Genomic DNA, 12,913 nt, shown 5'->3' on the forward strand with positions numbered 1-12,913 from the left:
TGGTTAGTTAACATATCGTAGTCTCAGTTGTATAGTTTGTCTTTGTAATTATATATGTAGGAAATTATGGCCTCATCTTTGTCCTCTGCTGTTGTGCGTTTGCATTCCCTGCACTACATTACCTAGTAGCTAGTTTGCTAAATTGTTTGCCTGGGTGGCTTCTAGATTACCTAACATTTGTTTTTATTTTTGTTAATTTAAAATGAGACCTTCATACTTCACGGAGCCATGATTCTACAGCAGAGCAGACAAACCAAACACTGACTCTTGTTGAGGCCATTCACGTTTTTGCACCGGCCCCTGAAGTTCTCTTACATACTTGACACACGGGGGAAGTTCCAGGTATATGCTCTGCAACCTCATTGCAAGTGGCTGCACCTTTTTAAGAATATTTTATAAAGTTAACACAAGATGTATAAACATGTAATCATGAATAATTCCAGAAGTTGAAAAGTAGAACCTATTCAGTCATCGAGTCTCGGGTATATTAAGTATTAGCACCACAAAAAAAGCATTGTGACTACAGACCTTTTTTAACCAGCTTGTTTATCAGCTCAGCATGGAGGCAATTTTGTTTATTTTTGACAGTTGGGTCTCAGGGAAAAAGATGCAACAAATCCATCTGCTACTCGAGCACCACGGACAGCGTCTTGGATTTAGCAATACACAGCACTAAGAAATGTGCTGTGGTTTGTCTCGTGAAATCACAGGCTTTCATCCACATGGTTTTATGCACATATTAAATCTTTGCATTAAAAAAAAAAACCCAGTGGAAGTGCCAAAAATGCGAAAAAATCGTTTACAATCTTTTAAAAGGGTTTACACTTGGCTGATGTGGACAAGGTGGTGTTATGATAAAGGTAAAATGTGTGAAAGTGCAATGGAAACAGATTTCTTCCGCTTTGCTGAAGAGACACAAATTATTGGAAGGTTTCTTCATCGCCTTACACAGATTTGATGTTACCTTCCTCACATTTATGTATGAAATAAGCAGATGGTCATCTTCTTGTGCCATCTTCTGCTGCATAATGGTCTCCCGATTGGATAAATGGCGCAACCTACTGCTTATCTCAATAACCCAAAACCTAATATCCGCACAACGGCAATTGTTGGAAACAAGCATTAAAATGCATTTTGTTATTCTCTTGAAATTCAGTCAAAATGTGCAAGACATTTGAATGGAAATCTGGCTATTGACTACGTAGAGTGGCTGCGATCAGCTCCAGTTGCCGTGGCACAGCTTGCACCCAGTGGACTCCCCTGCCATGGCTGGATTCACAAATGCGTTTTTTTCAACATAGACCTATCTGTAGCCAATCAGATGTCGCCCTCATATTCATCCAATCACATGAGCGCATTTCCCCCCTCCCCACGAGGCTGCCAGCGTTACAGTTGTGCAAATTTGCGGAGGGATACACAATTAATGTTGGTCTCAAATAGTAGTCAAAGCATCTTTTCTTTTGTCATCATTTCTGTGTCCAAAATGCACATGTGTGCATGGGCAAATAGACAATGGGCTTTACACTCACGAATAATTTCTCATTGCCATCGAGTTCACACCTTTTAAAGGTCAAACACAGTTGGAAAGCACGTATCGAGCACTCACCACCCTGGAAACATTACAAACATTCGTTGCAAAGTGTATTCAACATAATGTCACTATTGAGTAGTTGTGTGCTGTTAATTTGTTTATTAATTTCATTATTCCTATGTCTATCCTCCATCTGTGCATCCATCTGTCTCCGCTTCCCATACATCCAACACACATTCTGCTCATATCCAATCAATAAAAAGCCTTTTAGATAAGAGTCACGACGTAAAGAGCATGTGTATTTTACCTGCTTACAATAAATACACTCTATCTCTCTCAAGCTGGAGTAGCTCTCACTGTTTCCCTCTCATTTGATCGCACAAAGTCTTTCTTTCTCACACGCTCATCCCTTCTTTTTCATCTCTCTTGGGGCCAACACAAGTGTGGGGGGCTGATTCCTGTTCACAGACTTGCCCAGAGTCTTTCACAGTGAGTCCCCATCCCCCTGGTGGGCAGGGCCGTCCTCCGAGCGTCTGCCATTGTGTGGAGCCCTTCTGTGCTTGCTCACTGGGGGCTCTCTAAATTTAGACTCCATTATTGAAGGAATCATATCACTGTTATAGCATATCGGCATTAATAATGTCGACGAGATCCTTTATTGATCTTGTAAGGAAATACTTTATGCCCCCTCACCACAGAGATGTCAGAGAGAAGAGTCGGCTATAAAGCAGCAACCATCTGGCTCTGCTCTAGACAAGAGCAACAGTGTATCCCTTCTATAGAGGACTGTGTGACCCTGTTCTTGTATGCAAACATATTCAGCTGAGGTGAGACTTGGGTGTTGAGAGTTATGCATTTAGGCGCTATGAAGCATCTTTTATATTTCTAAAAGCCAAGCCTGTGACCCACCACATTCACACCGCATAAAACAGCTGACCTGCAGCGCTGCACTGTGGCAGATATTAAGACCTCTGATGGTCTTGTTTACCTAAGTATGTAATATAGAGGCATCAGTTTTAAATTAACCAGTTCAAAGTTCCTCACAGTAACATTAAGTATTGCTGTTATTCTTTCCACAATTTGGATTCTCATAAACCTGAATATCACAAGTATCACCTGAACTATTATTAAAACAGGATAAAATAACACAACTAAAATGGGTAAAACATGAATGTTTGCATGTATTTTGACTCAAGTCTTGACACCTTTTCCAGTCTGTTGAACAATTCATCCATCACTATTTGACCAATTCACTGTCCTTTTGCCTCCTCAAATATATTACACTGGATACTGAGCAAGGACATGAACTGCTGAGTGTTCATCCTCAGTTCTGACTTGCCAAACAGCTTTGGCAAGCACCTCAAAGTGCTCAGAAGCTGGCTCGCCCTCATGGTTATACAGTAGGCTTGTACCTGCCAGGAGTTTCACAGGTTACTATTATGTGTCACTTAGAGGTGGAAATGGGAGGTTTGGGGCAGGAAAAGGTTAGACCCTCTTTGTGTAGTTATTTATTGAGCTGCTAATCAATTTTAAGTGCCAGCTGCCAGTCTTTGGTACTGATTACACGCTGTAAAAGTATTTTCTAATTGATTAAGCAAGGTATGTATTATTATATAGTAGCATAGTGTCGGTTATTGTTAGATAATGTATACAACTATATGTAATGCTTTTATGTCAAAACAAAGACATGCTCTTGGCAGTGCTCCAGTGCACCAGCTAATGATTTTCAAACCACAGTGGAAACTAAATGTTTGGCAGTGAGTGGGTGATAATATGTCTGTGATGGGGAGAATATTGGAGGAAAATACTGAAGAATGTCAATGTTGTGTAATGAATGTAACCATTTTTTTTTTTCAACCCATTCATACCAGGCCTCTATTATTTTAATAGAGACCTGTTATCTCACAAGTGTATTGTCCCAGGATAACATATGTTGCCTAATGGTAACTTCATTCAAATATTATGTGTAACCAATACTTTATATTGGCCATTGGTGAGCCTGTTTCACAATGCAATCTAGGACCTCTTTCTTGGACTGAAAAAAGATGTCCTACTGTTGGTGTCAGCATTTTTCTAGGACAACCCTAGATCACACAATACCTCGGTACCTTTACACTTAAACTATAACTTGTTGTCGTGCCCCAGGTCTTAAATGTTTTGAGTTTGTTTTAAAACTGACAGTTGCAGTAAGTATTGTTCTATCTAGCCTCTACCTTTTTAGGATCAGTTGATCTCTGTACTTACATCTCACATATAATCGAAACAAAAGGCTACGTTCTTTTCCTACTAGTGCCTGATGTTGCTCTGTGTCTAAACTATTGTAGCCTCTCTGAGTAAGAGCCTAAGTGCTTGTAAATGTACATTTTATCCGATGTGTTGTGATAATACTACTGGGCAGTTGCCACTCTGAGTCAACTTTGGTACAGACGGTGAGTGCGGCTGACACACTGCCATCTGTGTTTTGTTGTGTGTGGTGCAGGATCCCCGGCAGGCTCAACGACAGACGCACTCCCCTTGGAGAACTCAACTGGATCTTCACAGCCATCACTGACACAATTGCCTGGAACGTGCTGCCTAGAGGTGAGGCTTTACAAAACTTGTTTAATCAAATATCATGATTTTATTTTACACAGTTGCCAATCTGACAAAACAAATTACAGTTTACGACAACTTGGGTAGGCAGACTAGAACCAGTCTTCATGGAATGCAAATGGCGGGAAATTCAATTAAACTACCCTAAATAACACGCTGCGGCAAATGTCAATGCTTTGACCGAGGTCATTCTTACTTACTGCTAGTATGCAACTGGTTAAGCTATTGGCAAGCATGCCTCAGGTTGCCTACCCCAGGTACAGTGGATTTTGTGTAGAATGTTGCGTTGAATTAAAATATCGCGGAGGAATGGACTCTGTTTAGAAGATGGTCCCATCAATAGATGTATCCATGCTCCACCTCCTGGTCCTTTTTCAGATACGGCTTCGTGGTCATTGCCAAGATGGCGACGGCCGGAGCCCCCCTCTTTGAGCTTCACTTTGGTTGCTTGCTATCAGACAGCTGTCAACTCATTCCTCTTTATTGATGCTTTTAATCAGTAATAGCAGAGTCAATGTCAGCTGTAGTAGTCTCAGAGTTATTACTCCTCTGTTCCAATGCAGAGCCGACAACACTCGACAACGGTATTAGCCCTGCCTCTGGCACTGATTATCAAATCATTAGTCCCCCCGCTGCGCTTATTGGTTGATCACCTTTTAATAAAGCACTGTTTGATGTCACGATGCCAGATGAATCAGTCGACCTGAACTCAACCTGAAGGGAAGCGGTCTGGACCCAGGTTACCACTTATGCTATGAGAGAGCTATGGGTGACATCACAGAGACGACGTCCATGATTTATACATGTTATAGTAAAGATACACCAAAGTTTTGAAACTGTTTTAAAAAGTCTATTCTAGCCAATAATAAAACTTTTTTTTTTAAATGATTGCTGTATTTCAGCTTACAGGGAGCACAAATTAGGTCACCTCACAAAAACAGTAGAGAAGCATCAGCAATACTAAAACTTTGAGACGATCCCTGGTGGTTGAAAATAGCAAAGGTGTTGATATAATAAGCCAGTAGTGCAGGTTAGCTCCTCAAATGGAGATTAATTGTGTTTTGACTGTCTAGCATAGTAATGGGGGATATCATTTTCACTGTAATGTGTAGTCCTTAAGAGCAAGTCTGCACACACATACACACTAAAGCAAAACTCTGCATGGTGACAACACATGCGACTAACAATTACCCACAGACTCAGCTTGGCCTGTCAAAGATACTCACGCCCTCTTCTTTTTTGACATGCAGTTATCTTCTGCATGCAGCACATACACTTCTCTCCTTGCTCACCTGTCTCTTGTATGCAGCACACATCCACACACACATTCCCCTGAGACAAACTGTATCCCAGCTAGAATAGAAATGTGACAATGCTGATGGCTGCCAAAGCCTTTTAAACCCTTGTGGCTCTTCTGTTAATGAAGCAGCCCACATCAGAGAAAATCCCTGTAATGAAGGCACTGCACACTTAATCCACACACACTCACTATTGCCTCTCTTACGCAGAACACTAATAGCAGGCACAGGAGTTGTCAGTCACTGTCTCTCATATAATACACACACACACACACACACACACTGATTTCTTCACACAAACAGGGAAATTACAATCATAGGCCAGAGATTGGCATGGATCTGGCCCAGCCCCATTAAAGAGAATTAGTGGATGAATTAACGAGCTGATGGAAATGTGATCACAACCCATCTGCATGTCCTCTATATTCTGTAAGCATACACACAAGCTACCCTGTTTTTCTCCAAAGTGGCCAGTTGTCTCTAATTGAACTTTATTTTACTGCAGTTTTGATTTTCATTCACTCACTCATTCACTTTTCCTTACTTGCAATCTCGTCTTTCATTCAATTAAGTGTCTCTTGTCAGTCTCTGACATGACGGACAATTTCTTTTCTGTCTTTCTGTCCTTAGATTTGTTCCAGAAGTTGTTTCGCCAGGACCTGCTGGTGGCCAGCTTGTTCCGCAATTTCCTGTTGGCAGAGAGAATAATGAGATCGTACAACTGTACTCCAGTCAGCAGTCCCCGTCTGCCCCCTACATACATGCACGCCATGTGGTAAGACGCACAAACAGGGCCCAGTGCTTGATTTCCTCCACACAGATGCCATGGTCTTGTAGTTAGCGGTTTATTTACTTTCAAACAGCCATTTAGAGATTTAAAAATGGACTCCACTTGGTCACTTATGCACTCATGGCTAATGTGCATTATTAGCCCAAAAGGTATGGCCTCATTTATTGAATGAAAACTCTTCTATATCAGTTTCCCACTTTATTAACAATGTACTTTGTGTTTCTCTGGACATTTAGTTGGGTTTTGTGATTTGTCTTATGACTATAGGTAATTAGAAAAACAAACCATGTTTTGCCAGTGTGAGATATTCATACCAGTGCTTGCTAATATGCTTTACAAAGCTCAACCATAAGAGTAATTACTGACCAACAACAGCTATTGGTTGGTGACTGCACGCACCACCTCGGTATCCCTGTCATCACTGTTAGGCTGTCGGCTTCACACACTTTCTTGACTGAACAAAAACCAGATGAGTCTTGGATGTTATTTTTACAACGTGATAAAACAGTTGAAAGGTGTAATTTTCCACACATGTTGTTTACGTTCATAATGATAATGCAGAGCATTTTTTCTCATTTACACTGATCAATTGAAGTAAAACAAGGACAAAAGTGTTCCATCACCCGTTTAAATTCACACATCAATGTATTAAGGTACATTTCTCCCCATATTTCCAGCCACATTTTTAATACTACACAGAAAAACAAAATTAACTGGTTTAATCACTCTCACAACTTCTCAAAATACATACTGTTGAGGAAGTGTGAGCAAAAAGATGTAGGTGTTTTATTTGCTTCTGCATAGCATATGCATACACCTCGTTCATGCTAAGTATAATTTCCATGATTTAGTTTCTTGGTTATTTCTGTATTCTGTATGTTGACTATTGCCAGTGTTGCTGTGTGTGTTGCTGTCTGCTCACATAGAAGAGGAAGATATTGTCTTCACTGGCAGTAGCCTCAGTCAACCTGAATGTCATCCAGACACACACAAGACAATATGGAGTAACAGCATTGCTGTTTCTTCAACCGCCTACACACACATAACCCCCGAGCCAAATATGTCCATCTTTGACTGAAAGACCCAAAATAACACCTGGGGTGTATTACAAGACTCTGTGAGAAATGATGGTAATTTCGAGCTGTCGTAGACGTGAAAGATTTAGCTTAAAAGCAATGGTTCAACAAAATATAAAACTGTACAAGTCTACAAAAATATATTTTTATTATCAAACAATAAAAATCTAAGAGCTAAACAGTTTTGTTCATTTTACTCACACAGTTTGACACGGACGCAGTTTCTGGAAGCCCTGAGAAGCAATTGTGGTGATTTACTTTTCTAACCTAAATTGTATTTGACTTTGAGGCAAAATATGCCTGGATAATCTTTTCAAGTTCCTTTGAACTCATTTAAGCTGTGAAACAGGGTTTTGTCAGTTGTTTCCTTGTGAAAACAGGGGTTGGGTAATTATCAACTTAACTTCCTAACACACAATACAGTACCTTGTGTTTAGAGTACATACAAACTCAGTTGGAAGAAAACATTTTATTACAACAACAAACACTTTGAGACAGTTATCCTGAACTGACGAGCTGTCAGTTTTGCTGAATTGGTGACATTCTTTCTGGATTTAGTCTTTAAGAGCTAGTTGGCTTCACCAGGCTGGGATTTTTGGCATCCTCATACTCTTGCTAGTGGGGTTGCCAACCCCATATTTAAGATACTTCGAAATATTTGTTGGCAAAACCTTTTTTACACCTGTCCTTCGATCATAAACACAGATGAGAAACCCATTTAAATTCGACTTAGAAAATGGATCTCCAGACTTTTTTTTCTCACTTCCGTAGAGGTTCTTGCACTGTTACAATGTTCTGACATTAACGCAATGTATGTCCATTACTAGATGTGTATACAGACACAAAGGTACTGAAAAGCCAACATTATCCCATCATCTATCTCCCTTTAGCTACGCAAATAATTATCCCACTATCTATTGTTTCTCTTCTTGGTCTTCTATAAATGCATGCCTCCATCTCTCCCACTCATTATCTGGCTCCTGTAAAAAACAAATACAAAAATAAAGAAGCTCTGTTCGCCTCGAGGAGCGACTTGTTGTGTAACACCCTGGCATCACTGGTTATAAAGAACACTGCTCCTTGAACAAGCAATAGTCTTTATTTCTTGCTCTTATCCATTATTTTAGATTGTGGGTATATTGCAATGTTTACCGCCAAAGAAATTGGGAGTTGCACTTTGTTTCACAGTAGCACATGCAGCATTAAGGAGGACAGAATAACGAGAGTTTTTTTAAGAGAGCAGGAAACAAGACTGAGAGAACGATAAAAACGAGGATGGAGAGGGTGTATTAAGCAATTTGGAGGCTCGCTGATCGATGGTAGTGCCCAAACAAAAACACCAATTGTTATTCAAATAGAGCAGAGTAAGGGAGAGCTGATGAAGCCAAGGCTGAGTACCTCCTTGTGGGCAGTTAAAGTGTGGGTGTGCGTCTATTTTATATGTGTATGTGTGAGTGCACGTTGCTGCACCACTCTGCATGCAACAGGGAAAAGAGCTTAGTCAGCCACCAACTGGTCCCTTACACTCCTCCGTTGTCGGCCGTCCCCTCATCACACACAACATGCACACTAACACAGACAGGTTTTGGTGATGAGTTACTCATTCGTATTGGCAGGCTCATTCGAGTAAATGCTGTCATCTCGAATGGTGCAGCAGCCTCCTCCCTGTGAGCGTGTCTTTACTGATTTTGCTGCTCTATCTGCTTGTTTTCCTCACCATTGGATTACATAAACAAAAGGGATGGATATTTGTTTGCAAAATGTGTACACGGGTTCCAATTTCAGGACTTCAAGTTTTGAAAGCTAAATAAATACTCTTGTGATATTTTATTGGTGAAGGAAAGCACATTGTGGAATTTGTTTAATTATTATCTATGAATGACCTTTTTATTGTCATCTTGATTTTGTAGTGTAAATGTAAAGGCATATTTTAAGATTTCATTATTTCAGTTTTTTTTATACCTGGGGATATGACCTAAACATTTACAAAATGGTACAAAATAAGAAAAAGATAAGATCATTTGTTAACATCGAGCTCCAACTTCGACTGTTAAATGTCTTAAAATGTATATTGCATATTAAGAAGAAATAGTTTTGGGTGTATTACAAATAGTGTCCTAATCATAGTCCGTGTTGGGTGAAAAGCTAACACATTTTGTTACGTAACTTACATTACTGAAGTTACATAACAAACTTACAAATATTAACCCTAACCATGATGTTCTACTAAACTCACCAAGGAGTTTTGTTTTATTTCACAATGTTAACTACATGTTTAAAACTGTGACAGTAATTCTGGAGAAAATATGCTTCCCTTAAAACATTGTTGAGAATACAGCTTTATTGTATGGGAACGTACATTTTAGGACACAGGGTTGTAAAAGAATAAAAACACATAACAAATACAAAGCAAAAGAGAAAAAAATGATAAAAGGTGAAACCAAAGAAACAAATACTGAGTCAAAAACAATAAAAGCAACTGTGATGGAGAGATAACAGGTTTCCTTTTGAGAGGAAATAGTTTGCTTGGTAGTGGTCAAACCAGATAACACTACATGATGTAGGCACCATCACAGTCAACATCTAAGATGTTTTAATTTGACACTGTGTTACTTTTCTAATCAGCCTTGAGCTAATATTGCATATTTAGTTTGTTCCCACATCATAAACCTACCAAAGGGTTACTGCTTCCAGTGTGTAATTTACTTTCCCTCTCAACGAACAACTGCCATATAGACTCGAGTACATTTTCATGTTAGTGATTTTAGTGCTTGTATACGCAAAGCCATATACAAGCACTTATTATAGCAGATGCTCAGCAAATAAGTTAAAAAGAGCAAATGTACTACACTGACTTGCATCTCGAAGTAGCATGCATATTTAATGTTTTTATAGATTAATGTGATGTAAAAAATATACAACATGAATACAAATAGTGATCTTTGCTTCAAATCTGTTGGATAATCTTTGGTTCAACTAATGTGTATTTTCTCTAAAGTCAAACCTCTATATGAGAGCAAAAACATTGCTTAAAGAGTAGCACCTGTTTTTAATGTTTTTAACCAGTAATGTCGGTTTTGCACTGTTGACTTTTTTTTTTTGCTGGAAGGCGTGCCCATTTTGCCTTTACTTGTACCAGCTAACAAGTTACAAGTTGCTGGAATAAATTGCCTGTTTGTTGACTTTTAGAGCAATTTTAGTGGTTGATGGAGTACAGGCTGAGATTGTTGTGAGAAGTGTCTTAAAACATTATGAAAAGGACCCTACAGAGAAATAAAACCAATTTCTTCGCCTTATGGGTGATTCAGTCGGTCTTGTTGCTTATTGAAATATTCATTGCTCACTTAATACCACTTTCAAAAATTGTTGTCCTTATTAGTAGGGTTGCACGGTGTACCAATACTAAAAAGTACGGTTCTTAGTTTCAGGAAATTATACACTAATTAAAAGAGTTATTAATATTATATTCCACTTCTGCCAATTAATCCCCCTAAATGTTAAACACTGTTCCTTTAACACTAATAAAGAGTCTCAGAGTGAACCCCATGTCATTTGTTCTGCATCACATTACATCACATTAGTGCATCTACTCTGTGAACGTGACTCAAACCCTTACTTTTGTTAACTGAGAGGGAAAAGCCCCATCGAGGCCCCCAAGCTTAATTTTCGGAAAGAAAAAAGAGCCGAGAAAGTGGAAGTAAAAAGAGAAAGACGTAACAAACCTTTTTACCCCTTCTCGAGTCTTTCCAAGTTACATAACCCCATGAATTAAATATGATGACCATGAGAGAACGCTGGTGTTTAGAAAGGGATTAAAGGCTTCTTGCTGCCCTCTTCAGGACCTCGGCCTGGGAATTATTATTAAGCGCTGTATGTGCACGGGGAAGATGCAAGGAAGAGCTGAGGAGAATGAGAATGAGAGTGGAAGAGGGTGAGCCGTGACCAAGGGTCGAAGTGCTGGAATGCATTTGTTTCCGTTTCTTCGGGTCATAGTGCAATAATAGAATCAAACGTGTCTGGTTTTGAGGTCATTCCTTGTAATACATTCTGTAATTTTATTGAAGTTTGTGTTTGTCACCTCTCTACAGGCAAGCGTGGGACCTGGCCGTGGACATATGCCTCTCTCAGCTGCCTACCATCATTGAGGAGGGCACCGCCTTCAGAGTAAGTGTGTGAGAGAAAATCTGGCCTGCAGATCTTTGCAGCTTTTCTTGAAAGGTGGAAAGTTGTTCCATTTGTAATAGTATAGTGTTTACTGGTTATCTAGCATTGATGGATGGCTCTTATCTTGGACCTGTCCACCACTCGTAAACATCAACAATTCTTGTTTGCACTGCAAATTCTCCACCATCAGCATCTACAGCATCTCTACTAATCTCTCAAACACACACACGCACGCACACACACACTCTCTCTCTCGTTCCCAGTGGATGACGTTGTGAAACGTCAGGTCTAATAATCAAGTGAGAGTGTCAAATAAAAAGTAGTTGCTAAAACCACTGGCCCCTGCACTGTCAGCCAGTTTGTTATATGTACTGACACGGCAGGGGACTGTGATGGAGATGCTGAGTGTAATGGAAACATGCCGCGGGAGGCTGATTGAACTGATGATGACTTATTATATCTGGGTCAACACAGGACATTTTGGTGTGTGAGTTTGTGCAGATACACACTCACCAGATGCTCAACAGACCAGAGAGCACCAACATGTGCTTTGTAATTAGAAAACTCTGAAAACAGACAAAGTGGGACCTGAGCGGCTTTCATCGATGTAGTGCTTTTATCTGGGCCTTTTCTCTCCTCCACCCGGCCCTTGGAGATGGGCATCTTCTCCATCGCTCCCCTGGGGGCAGTTTTCTATCCTCTATCCTCCTCCCCTTTCTCCTGCACACGGACCCAAAACACTTACCAGCACCGTAATTGAGCCTCTGTGGACTACTAAAGGAAATCTTCTGTCTCTGTCTTGCTCCCTCTTTTAGCCTTTAATCCTTCTCTGATGTGTTTAAACTGTTTACCTAATTTTATTGGTAATTATCACAAAAGTTCACAGAAGATTTTATAACTTTAATGTATCCGTGAGTGTGTTGGTTTGATTATGCATGAATTAAAGCGTTGATATTTTCCCACTATATCAATCAACAATGATGTTGTAATAACTAGTGCAATATTAACACTCGGTGTGATCAAAAACTATGCGGCCAGCAACCAATCAATCAGGCAAACTGCCATGGCAGCAGAGAGCTCATTGTGTCAGAGCTCTCATAAAGTGATAAGCTAGTCACTGCAGACTGGCTCATTACTCTTGAGAGAGAGAGAGAGAGAGAGAGAGAGAGATTCTTTGAAACGTTTTGTGTCCACAGCACAGTCCCTTCTTTGCTGAGCAGCTGACGGCGTTTCAAGTGTGGTTGACGATGGGCGTGGAGAACAGAAACCCTCCTGAGCAGCTCCCAATCGTACTGCAGGTACAAAACACACACTCGCGCACGCACCCCCCCCCCCCCCCACACGCGCACAGAAGGAAACCTCCAGTCTCTTTCTCGCTTCTGAATATATATTTTTTCAATTCCAGTTCGCTTCATTATGATGACAGTTTGTACTTCCAAGTTGGAGGCCATGGTTAAGCGTC

General features: G+C 40.2%; 1 protein-coding gene across 4 annotated transcripts in view; it reads left to right on the top strand.

Annotated features, from left to right (window-relative positions):
- Nucleotides 1-12,913, top strand: part of rptor (regulatory associated protein of MTOR, complex 1) — a 124,151-nt gene that overhangs the window by 64,058 nt on the left and 47,180 nt on the right. For all 4 annotated transcript variants that reach the window (XM_034534839.1, XM_034534857.1, XM_034534848.1 and 1 more), the window contains exons 9-12: nt 4,011-4,111; nt 6,052-6,196; nt 11,376-11,451; nt 12,648-12,749. In XM_034534839.1, the coding sequence (XP_034390730.1) occupies nt 4,011-4,111; nt 6,052-6,196; nt 11,376-11,451; nt 12,648-12,749 (424 nt within the window). The remainder of the gene's footprint in view (nt 1-4,010; nt 4,112-6,051; nt 6,197-11,375; nt 11,452-12,647; nt 12,750-12,913) is intronic.

This window comes from Cyclopterus lumpus, chromosome 1 (assembly GCF_009769545.1).
Source record: "Cyclopterus lumpus isolate fCycLum1 chromosome 1, fCycLum1.pri, whole genome shotgun sequence".
NCBI classification, from domain to species: Eukaryota; Metazoa; Chordata; class Actinopteri; order Perciformes; family Cyclopteridae; genus Cyclopterus; species Cyclopterus lumpus.